At 40.4% G+C, this 18,822-nt stretch overlaps 1 protein-coding gene across 1 annotated transcript in view; it reads left to right on the forward strand.

Moving 5' to 3' along the window:
• Positions 1–18,822, forward strand: part of LOC102415544 (ATP-binding cassette sub-family C member 4) — a 224,710-nt gene that overhangs the window by 168,411 nt on the left and 37,477 nt on the right. The window contains exons 21-24 of the mRNA XM_045162438.1: positions 4,203–4,322; positions 5,491–5,601; positions 11,372–11,472; positions 13,854–14,045. Of these exons, the coding sequence (XP_045018373.1) occupies positions 4,203–4,322; positions 5,491–5,601; positions 11,372–11,472; positions 13,854–14,045 (524 nt within the window). The remainder of the gene's footprint in view (positions 1–4,202; positions 4,323–5,490; positions 5,602–11,371; positions 11,473–13,853; positions 14,046–18,822) is intronic.

Consider the following 18,822-nt stretch of genomic DNA (forward strand, 5'->3'; position numbering starts at 1 on the left):
CTCCATATGTTTGTATTTTTAATAGTTTTATTTTTCCCCCTGTAGTTGACATCTAATCTTACCGCATTGTGATCAGAAAAGATGACTGAAATGATTTCAATTTTTTTGAATTTACCAAGGCTAGATTTATGGCCCAGGATGTGATCTATCCTGAAGAGGGTTCCGTGTGCACTTGAGAAAGTCCTTATTTGTCTCTTTTCACATCCTTTATTTCAAAGTCTATTTTATCTGATGTGAGTATGGCTACTCCTGCTCTCTTTTGGTCCCCATTTGCATGAAATATTTTTTTCTAGCCCTTCACTTTCAGTCAGTATGTGTCCCTTGTTTTGAGGTGGGTCTCTTGTAGACAGCATATATAGGGGTCTTGTTTTTGTATCCATTTAGCCAGACTTTGTCTTTTGGTTGGGGCATTCAACCCATTTACATTTAAGGTAATTATTGATAAGTATGATCCCATTGCCATTTACTTTGTTGTTTTGGGTTTGAGTTTATAAGCTTTTTCTGTGTTTTCTGTCTAGAGAAGATCCTTTAGCATTTGTTGAAGAGCTGGTTTTGGTGGTGCTAAATTCTCTCAGCTTTTGAGTGTCTGTAAAGCTTTTGATTTCTCCTTCATATTTGAATGAGATCCTTTCTGGGTATAGTAATCTGGGTTGTAGGTGTTTCTCTTTCATCACTTTAAGTATGTCCGGCCATTCCCTTCTGGCCTGAGGAGTTTCTATTGAAAGATCAGCTGTTATTCTTATGGAAATCCCCTTGTGTGTTATGTGTTGCTTTTCCCTTGATATTTTTAATATTTGTTCTTTGTGTTCGATGTTTGTTAATTTGATTAATATGTGTCTTGGGGTGTTTTGTCTTGGGTTTATCCTGTTTGGGACTCTCTAGTTTTCTTGAACTTTGGTGGCTATTTCCCTCACCATTTTAGGGAATTTTTCAGCTGTTATCTCCTAAAGTATTTTTTCATGGCCTTCCTTTTTATCTTCTTCTTTTGGGACTCCTATGATTCGAATGTTGGGGCATTTAACATTGTTCCAGAGGTCTCTGAGATTGTCCTCATTTCTTTTAATACTTTTTTCTTTTTCCCTCTCTGCTTCATTTGTTTCTACCATTCTATCTTCCACATCACTTATCCTATTTTATGCCTCAGTTATTCTACTGTTGGTTCCCTCCAGAGTGCTTTTGTCTCAGTTATTGCATATTCATTATTGATTGACTCTTTTTTTATTTCTTTTAAGTCCTTGTTAAAATTTTCTTGCATCTTCTCAATGCTTGTCTCCAGACTATTTATCTGTAACTCCATTTTGTTTTCAAGATTTTGGATCATTTTTACTGATCATTCAGATCATTATTCTGAATTCATTTTTAGGTAGATTCCCTATTTCCTCCTCTTTTGTTTGGGTTGGTGGGCATTTATCATGTTGCTTTACCTGCTGAATAGTTCTCTGCCTTTTCATTTTGTTTAGATTGCTGTGTTTGGGGTGGCCTTTCTGTATGCTGGAAGTTTGTGGTTCCTCTTTATTATGAGGGTTCCTCCCTGTGAGTGTGGTTGGACGAGTAACTTGTCAAGGTTTCCTGGTTAGGGAAGCTTGCGTCGGTGTTCTGGTGGGTGGAGCTGGATCTCTTCTCTCTGGAGTGCAATGAAGTGTCCAGTAGTGAATTTTGAGGTGTTTATGGGTTTGGTGTGACTTTTGGCCACCTGTATTTTAATGCTTGGGGTTATGTTCCTATGTTGTTGGAGAATTAGCTTGGTATGTATGTCTTGCTCTGAAATTTGTTGGCTCTTGGGTAGAGCTTGGTTTCAGTGTCGGTATGGAGGCTTTTGGATGAGCTCTTGTTGATTAATATTCCATGAGTTTTCTGGTGTTCTCAAGTTTTGGATTTAAGCCTCCTGCCTCTGGCTTTCAGTCATATTCTTACATCCCATCCATACAGACTTTCCCATCCATACAGCACCAATGATAAAACATCTAGGTTAATGATGAAAAGATTCTCCACAGTGAGGGACACCCAGAGAGGTTCACAGAGTTATATGGAGAAGAGAAGAAGGAGGAGGGAGATAGAGGTGACCGGGAGGAGAAGAGGGGGAGTCAAAAGGAGAGAGACCAATCTAACCAGTAATCAGTTCCCTAAGTGTTCTCCACAGCCTAGAACACCCAAAGAGATCCAACAGATTTAGGCAGAGAAGAGAAGAGGTAGGGAGGAGATAGAGGTGACCACCTTTCAAAGAGAATGGGCTGCCTTTCTGGGTGGCTGGCATCCTCCGCCAGCATTCAGAAGTTGTTTTGTGGAATTTGTACAGCATTCAAATGATATTTTGATGAGTTTGTAGGGGAGAAAGTGGTCTCCCCATCCTATTCCTCTGCCATCTTAGGACCGCCCCTGTTCCTTCCTTCTTTATAGAACTGGGAACACTAAACACAAGAAGAGGTTCTGTGTCTTTACTTGTTTTTACCTCAACCCCTCCGAATGTGCAGTGCCCAGGTGCACGTCTGTACTGACTGAACTGTCACCAGACAGGCATTCAGATACTGGACTAAGGAGTGAGGACCTGAAAACAGTTTGGAGTTTCCCCCTGGATTCTTTCCCCCATCATTTTATAAAATCTCTGTAGCCTCATGTAAGATGCATTACTAACTTCCCATAAACAACCTAGTTGTACTAACAGGTCTTCTCTAGGACCCACACAAATAACAAAGTGATGTCAGTATTTCTTCCTGATACAGCTCAAGTTATCACTCATTCCAGACAGAGGTCAGAGGCTCACCATGTGCCCCTGGCAATAGCAAGTTGCATCCTCATTCATGGTGGGGAATGAGAAATGTAAGGGTCCTCCCTGCCTGGCAGCCTGCAGCCCAGCTGTTCCCTGACAGGCAAGAGCCTGACCCTGGTGCTCATGGTCAGTGTGCTCTTAGAGAAGATGGCAGGAAATGAATGGGAAGTCATGTGACATCAGGCCCCCAACCACATGAAGTCACTCAAAAGATGGACGCTGAGGCCTCTGTCAGATTCTAAAAGGGTGATGTGAGTATCACAGGCCACAGTGCCCTCCAAATAACAGGACAGGTGTCCAGTAGGCAGATATAAAAACATCCATCATGTTCCTGGAGCAGAAGTCAAGACTATTCAAAGACTCCTCATCTGCCAGGTCCTGTGGGCACAAGGGCGGTGCAGAACCAGGTGCTCCGTGACCCGTACAGAGAATCCTGGCGCAGGTGCAGGGAGAGTCCCAGGATGGGGGAGGTGGCAGACTGTCCACTTCTTACTCATCTCATTCCTGTCCTGTGTCTGGCTCAGGTCCAGGGTGGGGGATGTACTGACTCTATCTCAGCCCTTGGTTACTCATCTAAGGTGGAATCAATGCACAGGTAGCTCATCAAAATTCAGTGTGGTGAGGACTCTAATGAGGAATTAAAGTTTAAAATGCTACTGGTTAAAAAACTAGTGAACGATAATTACTCACCTATGGAAAAAAAATGAAATATTGCCATTTGCAGCAACATGGATGGATCTAGAGAGTATTATTCTTAGTAAAGAAAATCAGAGAAAGACACATATGATATCACTTATACATGAAATCTAAAAATAATACAAATGAATCTATACACAAACTAGAAATAGACTCAGTGGCATAAAAAATAAACTTGTGGTTACCAAAGGGCATTGGGAAAGAGTGAGGAGCAAATTAGAAATATGGGATTAATAGACACACTACTATTAATACATCAAATAGGTAACAAGGATTAAGTGTAAAGCACAGAGAATTTTATTCAGTGTCTTGTAATAATCTATAATAGAATATAATCAGAGAAAAGAACTGAATGACTATACTGCATACCTGAAACTAGCAGATTATTGTAAATCAACTATACTTCACTATACTTTTAATAAATTGTGAGCAATTTCCACCTGGAAAGATGCCAGAAGAATATTGAGGGAGAAATATTGAGAGGACCTTGATGAAAGAACCAGTAAAGAATTTCTTTATCTAAATCTAGCTGGGGTTTTGAATTTGATCAAAGATAGTTTCAAAGAGAATCTCTCATTCCCAGGTCATTAAAGTGAAGCGTGGTGTGAGCAGGAGTTTGAGGGTCACATGGAGGATTCCCTTTGGTAGGACGTGTGACCTCAGAGCCCGGGAGGCAGTGGTTTCCTCGCATCCAGCCTCCCTGTCTTTCTCTGATGTGTGTCTGTCTCTGCTCCCCCAGCTCGGAGCCCAGTGTTTTCCCACTTAGCATCTTCTCTCCGGGGACTCTGGACCATCCGGGCATACAAAGCTGAACAGAAATTTCAGAAACTGTTTGATGCATACCAGGATTTGCATTCAGGTCTGTAAGTTTCTGGAGATGATTTCTAAGGATGGGATGTGCTCCCTTCTGAGGCCTGACCTCTGTCTCAGGTGGCCTGGCTGCCCAGCGCCTCTCTGTGTGTCAGCCCACGTCGCCCTCTGCACACCTGCCTCCCCCACCCCTTCCTCTCCGCATCCCCTCTGTGCTCCCCTCTTCCCCCTCACAGCCCTGCTTTTCTCCCCTGACTGGCCTGCATTGTCCTTCCACCACTGTGCCCTGTGGATGTTTGTCTCTTTAAGGCAGGATTCAGTAAACTTTTCTTTTTTCCAAAGGTCCAGATAGAAAATATTGTAGGCTTTGTGTGCTGTCTCTATTGTAACTACTCATCTTTGCCATTGTAGCACAAAGACAGGCAAAGAACATACATTAGTCAATGGCTGTATTCCAATAAAACTTTATTTTCAGAACCAGGTGGTGGCTGTTCTTCCCCCTCAGGGTGTGCTTTGCCAAGTCTTTTGAGAGCATAGATTGAGGGTAGCAGAAGTGTTGAGGAAAATAAGTTCCTGATTTGCTACCCACTTGATTATGCTTTGTATCAGTGAGTTTGTTTGTTGTTTTCCATCTCGGTAGAAAATTCAGAATTTCTTCTAAGTATATAAAATCCTGGCCAAACTTTGCAATCATTGATATATTTTGAAGATAACATGGCATTTGAAAGTCACATACAGACCCTGTTAGCTGATGGTCATGTGGACGCTGACTCCTAAGAATAACCACCGCAGGCCCTGTAGTGAGGGCAGAAGGTGTTGGAAATGGTGTGAGCTATGCTCTCTGCTGTCAGAGCTGGGAACAGCTGACCCTTTGAGAGGAGGATCTTCATGTTGAGGCCCAGCACTACAGGGAACACACCAATGAGATGTTTTTCCAACTTCTTTCTTATGATGGTATTTCTCTTGATAATTCGTGGGTTGAAGTTTTCAAAGCATGCTTCCTGGACTGATTCCTCTGTGTCTCATATGTTGTTTTGTGTTGAACCTAGTTTTCTGGAATCTTCTGTTTCCTTTGAAGTTACAGGTGTGTAACTTTGCTGTCCTACCTTGTGTAAAATCTTCTGTAGCTCAACTGAGAAAATGCTCTCCCTCATGAGAAGCAGCTAACATGTTTTTTTCTGTTTATGTATTACACTTATTATGGTTCACAAATGCAGAGGCTTGGTTCCTGCTTCTGACGACGTCCCGATGGCTCGCTGTGTATCTGGATGTCATCTGTGCCATCTTTGTTACTGTTGTTGCCTTTGGGGCCCTGATTCTGGTAGAATGTAAGTACACATGTGAATATTTGGGGTATGTTTGCATTTGATAGCTTTGTTTGTAGTTATTAAACTGTTGTAATCTTGTCTAATATATACTCTTTGGTTCTAATGAGTTGTATTAAAGTGTTTGCAGCATGTGACTCCACAGTGTGTCCATGTGAAGTCATTTGTGTCTTGATGAGAACTTCTCTTTCTTTTATTTTTACTTATTTATTTACAGTAAGTCCTCATTGAGATAATTTAAAATATTTTTTTGATTGGAAAATGATTTATGATGTGTTGACTTCAGGTGTATAGCCAAGTGAATCTGTTATACATATATTCACTTTTTTAAAGATTCTTTTTCCATACCCCATGAACATTGGGGTGCCTGTATTCTTTTTAGTAATTTGCATTTTAATACCTCAAATTAATAGTCCTTTAGAAAAGAATTTCTGGTTTTGACTTTTGGAATCTTCAGGAGCAAAGACCAGGTATGACATGCCTGCTGCAACACACCTGTGGTGCCTTGGGCCCCTGCTTTGGCTCGCTCAGGCCATTCTTTAATTTTTATTTTAAGTTTTATTGGGGTATAGTTCATTTACACTGTTGTCTTAGTTTCGGATGTACAGCAAAGTCAATCTGCTATACACATACATATATCCACTCTTTTTTAGATTCTTTTCCCATATAGATCATTACAGAGTTCACTGTACTTTACAGTAGTTTCTTATTAATTATCTATTTTGATATTTTATATATAGTAGTATGTATGTGTCAGTCCCAGTCTTCCAATTTATCCCTCCCCTCCCTTATCCCCTGGTAAACATAAGTTTATTTTCTACACCTGTTACTCTACTTCTGTTTTGTAGATATGTTCATTTGTAGCCTTTTGTTTTATTCCATATGTAAGCAATATCATATTCTATTTTTCTCAGACTTATTTCACTCAGTATGCAAATCTCTAGGTCCAGCCATGGTGCTGCAAATGGCATTATTTTGCCCATTTTATGGCTGAGTAACATTGCATTGTATATATGGTACCACATCTTCCTCGTCCATTGCTCTGTTGACAGGCATTTAGGTTGCTTCCATGTCCTGGCTGTTGTAAATAGTCCTGCAGTGAAGACTAGGGTGCATGTATCCTTATAAATTATGTTTTTTTCTGGATATATGCCCTGGAGTGAGATTGCTGGATCTTAGTAGTGAGAGAGTCAATTCCTAGGCAGATTGGTAAGTCCAGGGGTCCCCAAGGAGAGAGGGATCTGGAATTATTAAGGAGGAAGAAAGGACAAACTTTTTTTGTCCCTCTACATTCCTTAGGATTATATAACAATAATGTATCCTGCTTGAGGACAGTCTCTGGAAAAAAAAAAACCCTTCTGGATAATCCTGTTATCTTAAGGTGCAAATTATGGGAGTAGGTCTATTGAGGTCTTTATAACCTCCAGACATTCTTTTGATTCACTGTAATAACTAATTAGAGAGTATATAACTCCATGGCTAACACTAGCAAGGGGGTACTCTTTCTGACCCCTTCTGATGCCTATCTCAGAAGCTTTCTCTATCTCCTTTATACTTTAATAAAACTTTATTACACAAAAGCTCTGAGCGATCAAGCCTCATCTCTGGCCCTGGATTGAATTCTTCTCCTCCAGAGGCCAAGAATCCTGGCATCCTTTTGTGTGTCTATTTTTAGTTTTTAAAGTAACCTCCATATTGTTCTCCATAGTGGCTGTACCAGTTTACATGGAGGGTTCCCTTTTCTCCACATCCTCTTCAGTACTTATTGTTTGTAGACTTTTTGATGATGGTCATTCTGACTGGTGTGAAACCTCACTGTAGTTTTTTACTTAAAAAAAATTTTTTTTTTACTGTAGTTTTGATATTCATTTCTCTAATAATGAGATGTTGACCATCTTTTCATGTGCTTTTTGGCCATCTATATGTCTTCTTTGGAGAATGTCTGTTTTAATCTTCTGCCCATTTTTTGATTGGGCTGTTTACTTATTTATTTTTGATATTGATTTGCATGAACTGTTTGTATATTTTTGAGAGTAATCCCTTATCAGTCACTTCATTTGCAAATATTTCCCCCCATTCTGCAGGTTGTCTTTATTTTTATTTTTTGCTGTGTAAAAGTTTTTAAGCTTAATTGGGTCCCATTTGTTTGTGTTTTATGTATTTTCATTGCTCTAGGAGGTGGGTTAAAAAGCTTGTTGCAATTTATGTCAGAGAGAGTTCTCCCTATGTTTTCATCTAAGAGTTTTCTAGTGTCTGGTCTTACATTTAGGTTTGTAATGTATTTGAGTTTACTTTTGTTTATGGTCTTAGGGAGTGTTCTGATTTTATTCTTTTAGATGTAGCTGTCCAGTTTTCCCAGCACCAATTATTAAAGAAACTGTCTTTCTCCATTGTATATTCTTGCTTCCTTTCTCATAGGTAACACAGGTGCATGGGTTTATCTCTGGACTTTTGTCCTGTTCCATTGATCTATATTTATGTTTTTGGTGCCAGTAGCATATTGTTTCAATTACTGTAGCTTTGTGGTATAGTCTGAAGACAGGGGACATGATTCCAGCTAGCTTCATTTTTCTTCTTTGTTTTTCTCAAGATTACATTGGTTATTCATGGTATTTTGTATTTCTATACAAAATGTAGATATTTTTGTTCTAATTCTGTGAAAAATGCCATTGGTAATTTGATAGAGATTGCACTGAATCTGTAGATTGCTTTTGAATAGTTTGCTTGTTTGTTTACAGTAGGTCTTCATTGAGATCTTTTATCTTTTTATCTTTCTTTGAATGGGTTGAGATCTACATAACTGTAGCAAGATGACCTCTGAACATCCTAGGTAGTGTCCTATAGCTGGATGGAGAGAACCAGGTTTACTATTAAGCTTTTTGTACAGACTAGGTTTTAGGTTTTAGCTTTTGGGCTACTGGAATCCTTGGTTGTGGGGGTCTGAGAAAGATTCTCTATAGCAAAAAGAGTATCCTCACTGCTGTGTGGGTCCCAGATGAACAGTTGCTGGAATGTGTGGCATGAATTCACCATCTTTGACTATTCCATAGAAATAGCCCTGAATTACAGTCTTTAATAATGGGAAAATGAGAGTAATATTTTAGATTTAAAAGCACTGGCTCTTAGAATCCATTGCCTTGTTTTTGTGATTTCAACTGCAGCTACATTGGATGTAGAAAGTGAAATTACATAATGATAATTGTAGCATAAGGACAAAAATCTGAACAATGACATCCTCAACTATATTATACTGTCAAGTGTATCTCACTCCAGGTGGGATTAAATGATAAAGGACAAAAATGGTAAGGACCTAAGAGAAGCAGAAGAGATTAGGAAGAGGTGGCAAGAATACACAAAAAAACTGTACCAGAAAGATCTTAATGACCTGAATAACCACGATGGTGTGGCCACTCATCTTGAGCCAGATCTCCTGGATTGTGAAGTCAAGTGGAACTTAGGAAGCATCACTATGAACTAAGTTAGTGGAGGTAATGGAATTCCAGCTTAGCTATTTCAAATCCTAAAAGATGATGCTGTTCATATAGTATGCCAGAAAATTTGAAAAACTCAGCAATTGCCACAGGACTGAAAGTTGTTTTCATTCCAATCCCAAAGAAGGACACTGCCAAAGAATGTTCAAACTATCACACAATTGCACTCATTTTACATGCTAATAAAGTTATACTCAAAATCCTTCAAAGATTTCAACAGTATGTGAACTGGGAACTTCCAACTATACAAGCTTGTTTTAGAAAAGACAGAGGAACCAGAGATCAAATTGCCAACATTCCTTGAATCAAAGAGAAAGCAAGGGGATTCCAGAAAAAACATCTTCTTAATTGACTATGTTGAAAGGCTTTGACTCTGTGGATCACAATAAACTGTGGAAAATTCTGAAAGAGATAGGAATACCAGACCATCTTACCTGTCTCCTGAGAACTTGAAAGCATGTAAAGAAGAAACAGAACTGGACATAGAACAATGAACTAATTCAAAATTGGGAAAGGAGTATGACAAAGCTATATGTTGTCACTATGTTTATTTAACTTATGTGCAAAATACATCATGCAAAATGCCAGGCCGGATGAAGCACAAGCTGGAATCAAGATTGCTGGGAGAAATATCAATAACCTCAGTTATGCAGATGATGCCATTCTAATGGCAGAAAGTGAAGAGAAACTGAACAGCCTCTTGATGAAAGTGAAAGAGCAGAGTGAAAAAGCTGGCTTAAAACTCAGCATTCAAAGATCATGGCATCCAGTCCCATCGCTTCATGGCAAATAGATGGGAAAAAATTTAAAGCAGTGACAGATTTTTTTTTCTTGGGTTCCAAAAATCACTGCAAACTGTGACTGCAACCATGAATGAAAAGACGTTTGCTTCTTGGAAGGAAAGCTATGACAAATCTATACAGAATATTAAAAAGCAGCGACATCACTTTGCCCACAAATGTCCATATAGTGAAAGTTATGTTTTTTCCAGTAGTCATATAAGAGTTGTCAATGGATGTAAAATTTGGGCCATTAAGAAGGCTGAGGGCTGAAGACTTGATGCTTTCAAGTTGTAGTGTTGGAGAAGACTCTTGAGAGTCCCTTGGACAGCAAGGAGATCAAATCATTAAATCTTAAAGGAAATCAACCCTGAATATTCACTGGAAAGACTGATGCTGAAGCTGAAGCTCCAATACTTTTGCCACCTGACTCGAAGAGCTGATTCATTAGAAAAGACCTTGGGTACTGGGAAAGATTGAAGGCAGGAGGAGAAGGAGGTGACAGAGGATGAGATGGTTAGATAGCATCACGAACTCAATGGACATGAATTTGAGCAAACTCTGGGAGATAACAAAGGACAGGGAAGCCTGTAGTGCTACAGTCTATGGTGTCACCAGAGTCAGGCATGACTTAGTGACTTAACAACAACCACAGCTTTGTTAGTTCTTTCTAAATTCATATTTAAAAAAAATTACTTAATTATTTGGCTGTATTGGGTCTTAGCTGGGGCATGTGGGACCTTCAGTCTTAGTTATAGTAGGCAGGACTTTAGTTGCAGCATGTGAACTCTTAGTTGTGGCATGAGGAGTCTAGTTGCCTGACCAGGGATTGAACCTGAGCCCCTGCATTAAGAGTTCGGAGTCTTAGCTATTGGACCACCAGGGAAGTCCCTCATAGCGTTTTTTTTTTTTTTTTTTCTTTTCCTACTGTATTATTGTCTCATACAACAGAAGTAATATTATGAATGATACTATCATTACATGCAAATGATTTAAGTATTATAAAGGAGTCTTCTCACTACTATATAATAAAATAGATAACTAAAAAGAACCTACTGTATAGCACAGGGGATTCTATTTAATACTCTGTAATGACATATATTGTCTTCCCTGGTGGCTCGGATGGTAAAGTGTCTGTCTACAATGCGGGAGGCCTGGGTTCAATCCCTGGGTTGGGAAGATCCCCTGGAGTAGGAAATGGCAATCCACTCTAGTATTGCCTGGAAAGTCCCATGGACAGAGAAGCCTGGTAGGCTACAGTCCATGGGGTATGGACTGTATGTAATGACATATCTGGGAAAATAATTTAAAAAGAACAGATTATATGTATATGTCTGGCTAATTCACTTTATTGTACACCTGAAACTAATACAACTTTGTAAATCAACTATATACTCCAATAAAAATCATAAAAATAAAGGAGTCGTCTTTGTAAAGTGACAGAAGGACCTGTGTGAGGGGTTGAGAAGTCGACTAATTTTATTCCTCTTCTTCCTCATTTAGCCTTGGATCTCGGGCAGGTTGGCCTGGTCCTGTCTCTCTCTCTCGTACTCACGGGGATGTTCCAGTGGTGCGTCAGGCAAAGTGCTGAAGTTGAGAACATGGTGATGTTTATTTTTCTGTTCTTAGCCTTTTCAGGTCTCCTTGGTGTTATATGGCATAAAAGCAGTTCTTACATAAAATAATAAAACTTTTTTTTTTCTTTACATTATCTTACAAAGTTTTTTTTTTAATGTTCTCCTCCATTTGCTTAAGGGCTTCCCTGGTGGCTCAGATGGTGAAAAATCCGGCTGCAATGCAGGAGCCACAAGAGAGAAAGATTTTATCCCTGGGTTGGAAAGATTCCCTGTAGAAGGAAATGGCTACCCACTCCAGTATTCTTGCCTGGAGAATCCCCATGGGCAGAGAAGTCTGGCAGGCTACAATCCATAGGGTTGCAAAGAGCAGAACATGACTGACTGACTTTCACTTTCACTTTCCTTTTGCTTAAAGTTAATAAAAATATATACATATTTTCCCACATATGTATGTCATGTCAGAGGGTTTTATATTCATCACAAACTGTCTTCAAATACAATAAATGTTTCTGTAGGAGAGAGGTTTTGAAATTCTGGAGACAACATAAGCTCGTTTCTTAGCAGCTAGTTTATCTTTGCTTCTTAATGGGTAATTCCTTATTTTTGGTAAAAGAAAAGAATCCAGTATTTTAAAATTTATTTAATTAATATGTTCCTCCACCCCTCCCCTCCATTTTTTCACTTATTCATGTGTGTATTGAGCACCTGAATTTGCTGGCAGCCCTTCTCTCTGGTAGGATAGGGTGTCTCCCAAATGTGCTCTCAAAGGTGTGGAGTTATGGTTGTTTAAGCCTTTGACTGTGTGGATCACAATAAACTGTGGAAAACTTTGAAAGAGATGGGAATACCAGACCACCTGATCTGCCTCTTGAGAAACCTATATGCAGGTCAGGAAGCAACAGTTAGAACTGGACATGGAACAACAAACTGGTTCCAAATAGGAAAAAGAGTACATCAAGGCTGTATATTGTCACCCTGCTTGTTTAAATTATATGCAGAGTACATCTTGAGAAACACTGGGCTGGAAGAAGCACAAGCTGGGATCATGATTGCCAGAAGAAATATCAATAACCTCAGATATGTAGATGACACCACCCTTATGGCAGAAAGTGAAGAGGAACTAAAAAGCCTCTTGATGAAAGTGAAAGAGGAGAGTGAAAAAGTTGGCTTAAAGCTCAACATTCAGAAAATGAAGATCATGGCATCTGGTCCCATCACTTCATGGAAAATAGATGGGAAAACAGTGGAAAGAGTGTCAGACTTTATTTTGGGGGGCTCCAAAATCACTGCAGATGGTGATTGCAGGCATGAAATTAAAAGATGCTTTGTCCTTGAAAGGAAAGTTATGACCAACCTAGATAGCATATTAAAAAGCAGAGACATTATTTTGCCAACAAAGGTCCATCTAGTCAAGGCTATGGTTTTTCCAGTGGTCATATATGGATGTGAGAGTTGGACTGTGAAGAAAGCTGAGCGCTGAAGAATTGATCCTTTTGAACTGTGGTGTTGGAGAAGACTCTTGAGAGTCCCTTGGACTGCAAGGAGATCCAACCAGTCCATTCTGAAGGAGATCAGTCCTGGGTGTTCTTTGGAAGACCTGATGCTAAAGCTGAAACTCCAGTACTTTGGCCACTTCATGCGAAGAGTTGACTCATTGGAAAAGACTCTGATCCTGGGAGGGATTGGGGGCAGGAGGAGAAGGGGATGACAGAGGATGAGATGGCTGGATGGCATCACTGACTCGATGGACATGAGTTTGAGTGAACTCGGCGAGTTTGTGATGGACAGGGAGGCCTGGCGTGCTGCAATTCATGGGGTTGCAAAGAATCGGACACGACTGAGTGACTGAACTGAAATGAACTGAAGAGGCCTTAGTCAATAAGTAAATTATACACTTTTGAATATTTGTACCTTCTCCTAAAGGGAGAAAAACAATAAAAATGAAGTTTCTCCATTTATTTCTTCTAACAGAGTAGAAAGTGACTAATTATTAAAATGATGTTTGATGACTGTCCAGTTCTGGACATCTGTAACACATGGCCCTTCTGTAGCCACACATACTGATTGATGTCCATAAGTGTTGTTCTTTTCTTTCAAAAAATTCTTGTTTTTTTGTTTTTTTTTATTTAGATGTGAAAGGTGGATCAATAAAATCTTACCATTAATTTCTCTAATTTTTTTAGCTTTTATATAAAATTGAAGGAAGTAGTTGTGTGTAAAGTGTTGAAGATGATGAGCAAGTTTGCAAATCACCAAGGTCTCATCAGACTCCTACTTCTGTCCTTTGTGGATGTTGAGACCTGAGATATTCTGAACCATATAAAAGCAGGAGGTTTCATTTACAATCTCTGAACGCCTATAAACTAGATCCTCTGATACTAACTCATGTGATGTCATATGTCTTTCAGATGATATCAGTAGAAAGGGTAATTGAATATACAGACCTCGAGAAAGAAGCACCCTGGGAACTTGAGTATCGTCCACCACCATTCTGGCCCCCAGACGGAAGGATTTCCTTTTTCAGTGTGAACTTCAGATATAACTTGGACAGTCCTCTGGTATTGAGGAACCTGGAAACATCCATTTACTCAAGAGAAAAGGTTAGTTTAAGCCATTCGCCTCTTTAAATCCAGCTAAAGATTTAGCACCACATCTGTTCTTGGCTTCCTTATCACTATGTCTGGGGGACTGTTTGCTCCTAATGGATGCAGATTAGATCAGTGACTTGTAGGTGAATCTTTCTTGGAAACTGACCATGGCATGGGTATACCAGCAATTTTTCCCCTGTGCTCTGAGCTTCCTCATGGTGGTTGATGGGCTCTGGGATCTGGGGTTCCACCTTAACCTGACTCGGGACACTATATGTGACACCTGATTATTCATACAAAGTATGGGACGTCAGTCTTGTCTTCCTGGCCCTAACTCTCCAATATCTCATTCCTTTCCATCTTTTCTTGTTTGTATTTCCGAGATCTCCTCCTCCTCCCATGGTACCCTCTGGTGGCAGCCTCCTTCCCTGTCCCTTAGCCCTTCCTGTAGCCTTGTCCTCCACTCACCCACACTGAGCTGCCAGCCCCCTGCCTTCCCCCAGTAGACTGCTTCTTTCTTAGCCCAGATCTGATCCTTACTGGGCTGTGTGAGCTGCTGTTGGAACCATAGCATAGCCTCAAGTCCACTCCTGCAGGGGCCATAAAATGACCTTGTGTCCCCTTGTGTCCACCAGAGAAGAGCCTCAATAATGACCCAGTCAGGAGTGAGGAACCAGGGCCTCAGATAGAGGTAGGGTCTAGAGACTTGCTCAAAGTTAAAAGCAAATTGAAGGTAGCAGAGAAGATCCATATGAAAGATGGCAGAGAGGCTTGTGACCTGGACCTGTCAGCATCCATGTCTGCTGGTGATGTTCTTTCTGCACTCAGCTTGAGGCCCTCACCAGGGACCAGGACAGAGTCTTGAAGAAGACACTAAACCAGAACAGACAAGGTGTTAGGAGATCTTCCCCACCTTGCTCTGCAGCCAGTTTGTCTGACACACACCCCCCTGCACTGGGAATGTGTGCAGGTTCTCCCAAAGTACCACGTCCTCCCTGTTCCCTGTGCACACAGTGGTCCTCTACCTCAGAGACCCAGGCCCTCCATCATCCGGATGGTGAAAATCTCATTTTCTGAGTCAACTCGAATGCATCTTCGAGACCCTCAGTTTAGTGTACCCTTAATATACCCTTATATATACTAATATATATAATATATATTTAATATACATACTTAACATAATATATACTTAATATAATAATATACATATTAGTGTATGTGTATGTGTGTGTGTATATATATATATACTTTTAGTGTATATATATATATACTTTTATACACACAAACACTAATATACCCTTAGTGTCTTTTATATTCTTTTAAGGTAGCTTTTATGGTACACCTATGTTCATAGCAGCCAAAAATTGGAAGGAACTAAATTCTTACAATGAAGTATTATTCAGCCTTAAAAAGGAAGAAAATTCTGACCTATGGATAAACCTTGATGACATCTTGCTAAATGAAATAAGCCAGACACAAAAGAAATGAATACTCTCATTCCATTTATGTGAGATTCCTAGAGTAGTCAAATCCTAGAAGACAGGAAGTAGGATGGTGGTTTCCAGGGACTGGGGGAGGGGAAATGGGGAGTTGTTTTTAATGGGTAAGAATTTCAGTTTTATGAGGCAAAAAAAAAAAAAAAAAATCTCAAGCGTGGTTGCACAGCAATGTGAATGTACTGAACACCAAACTATCCACTTAAAAATGGTTAAATGGTTAAATTTTATGTTATGTGAATTTCATCATAATTAAAAGATAGCACCTGTGGCATGCTTTGTAATTTGGGATCTACATCTCATAGTACTTTGAGGCTTTTTATAATCAGGGAGCATCTTGTTTTCATTTTTGTTCCCAGAAAGTAGCATTTTGCAAGGCACAGAGAGGGTGCTGAGGGACTGCTGGTTGTGAGGGTGAGTGAGTTACACAGGTGTGAGCAAGCAGGAACCAGCGGACACACATGACAACTCAGTAAATAACTGAAAGAACTGCTCTTTAAAACTCTTACCACCCCAGACCCATCTAATGGCTGTAGCTGTGATTTAATGAATGAAGCCCTTGTAACATGAAAGAATATTCAACGTAATGCCCGAATGCTACCCAGGGAGCAGCTTCAGTTAGTCACAGGGCAAAAGCTCCCTCCTAATTATTTCCAGTTTCAGTGTAGGTCAGGAAAAATGTGAACTGCTGTGTCAGGAAAACATTAACCACAGCTCTTGATATAATCTTTTCCCTGAGAGCACTGTAGGTGGTGTTTACTTACTCTCAGACAATGTGTGTGTCAGATTTTCTGTTGTAAATGTAATTCTGTTAACCTGCACTTGTCTTAAATTTTCCCCAAAGCCATAAAATATGACTTATACGTAGTACAACTTAGGAATATAACAGATTCTTATTCTTCCTTCTAAAACCTGAAAATCATGGGATTGAGATTCTGAAATGTTTGAGGGAAAATTGAATTTGGAGACTGAATTAATAACTGCAGTAACTTGATTTTTGATCTGTACCTTGGTCCACTCAGTATCACTTTTAGTTTCATTTCTGTGTTTGGAGATGATACCTGGGCAGTGTGTTCATGAATTGATTTCACTCTACCTGTCTACCTCCCAGGTTCCCTCTCCTGCTCACCTGTCCCAGCCCTCATCACTCCAGGACAACCCTTTGGTGTTGGATTTGATTGAGAGAGGCTGTTGTGGAGGGGGAAGAGGGGTGTGGTGGGCAGGGACATGAGAGTGAGCCAGCCCAGCAGAAGTGGGGCTTTATTCTCTTTCTCTTATTTCCTCTTCTGTCCTGATTTCTGGAAGTTAGTCAATAGGAAAGTATAGTAGATGCTATTCAAGATTGCCAGGAGAAATATCAATAACCTCAGATATGCAGATGACACCACCCTTATGGCAGAAAGTGAAGAGGAACTAAAAAGCCTCTTGATGAAAGTGAAAGAGGAGCGTGAAAAAGTTGGCTTAAAGCTCAACATTCAGAAAACTAAAATCATGGCATCTGGTCCCTTCACTTCACGGGAAGTAGATGGAGAAACAGTCGAAACAGTGTCAGACTTCATTTTTTTGGGCTCCAAAATCACTGCAGATGGTGATTGCAGTCATGAAATTAAAAGACACTCATTGGAAGGAAAGTTATGACATCCTAGATAGCATATTCAAAAGCGGAGATACTACTTTGCCTACAAAGGTCTGTCTTGTCAAGGCTATGGTTTTTCCAGTGGTCATGTATGGATGTGAGAATTGGACTGTGAAGAAAGCTGAGCGCTGAAGAATTGATGCTTTTGAACTGTGGTGTTGGAGAAGACTCTTGAGAGTCCCTTGGACTGAAAGGAGATCAGTCCTGGGTGTTTATTGGAAGGATTGATGCTAAAGCTGAAACTCCAGTACTTTGGCCATCTCATGCGAAGAGTTGATTTATTGGAAAAGACCCTAATGCTGGGAGGGATTGGGGGCAGGAGGAGAAGGAGACGACAGAGGATGAGATGTCTGGATGGCATCACCAACTCGATGGACATGACTTTGGGTGAACTCTGGGAGTTGGTGATGGACAGGGAAGCCTGACATGCTGTGATTCATAGGGTCACAAAGAGTCGGACATGACTGAGCGACTGAACTGAACTGATGCAGGATTTTAATTCACAGAAGAAATGGCAAGTAAAAATAAGAAACTAGGACTCCCCTGGTGGTGCAGTGGATAAGAATTTGCCTGCCAATGCAGGGGACACTGGTTCAATCCCTGGTCTGAGAAGATTCCACATGCTGCAAAGCAACAAAGCCCTGCACTACAACTACTGAGCCCATGTGCCACAACTTTCGAAGTCTTTGCTCAGCATCAATAGAAGCCCCCTCAGTGAGAATCCCGTGCACTGCAACAGGGAGTAGCCCCTACTCATCACAGCTAGAGACAGCTCTTCCAAGGCAATCAGGACCCAGAACAGCCAAACATAAAAGCCAACATGAGGTAAATAGGACCCTAGACTTCCTGGTTAGAGTCTGAAAACAGGCTACATTTTTCATTTAGATGATTTTGTGGTTGATTTGATCATTTTAGAGAATCCTGGGCAATAAAGTATTTTCCAGCTCTCGAGGTAGATTGATTTTGCTTTGTTTTTGCTCACAGCTATTATTTGGATGATACATTTTTACAGATGCTTAGTAGACCGTGCTATAATGTACAAAAATATTAGTTTCTTACATTTTCTCCTTTTTTAAATATATTTTCTTAAAAACCACTCTCCTTACTCCCAGACTGTCCCCCTTCCCCTGCTGGCCTCCTAATTCCTTGTGACTCAAACCGTGGTGCCAGAGCAGCAGCACCTGCATCTCCTGGAGCTTCTTAGAAATGCAGGGTCTCAGGCTCACACAGACCTCTTGACTCAGCATTACAGCTGAACATAACCTCCTCCTTTCCCTCCCATGGGCAGTTTTTGACGAGTGATAACCTGTGATTCCCAAGAAATGTGCTTTGACAGTTTGAAATTAAACTTAAGAATTCCCAAATCTCTGTTGTGACTGAGCAGGAGGCTCTAGAATATTCTGTGCCACTTGATTTTCTTACCTTTATGCTCTATAAATTGCACTTTTACATTATAATCTAATTCTGTGTGATTCCACTGCATTATTTGTGTCTTTCCAGTGGAGTCTGTCTTCCATCACAGGCATTTTTCATTCCGCTGTCCCGCCTTCCCCACACCAGCCTCCTGCAGGGACTGGAGGGATTTCCCACAGGCTCAGCCCTGTCTGGACCTGGAGTCAGAGACAGCCCAGTGCAGCAGTATTTGTGTGGCTGTTTC

Source organism: Bubalus bubalis, chromosome 13, assembly GCF_019923935.1.
Source record: "Bubalus bubalis isolate 160015118507 breed Murrah chromosome 13, NDDB_SH_1, whole genome shotgun sequence".
Lineage (NCBI taxonomy): Eukaryota > Metazoa > Chordata > Mammalia > Artiodactyla > Bovidae > Bubalus > Bubalus bubalis.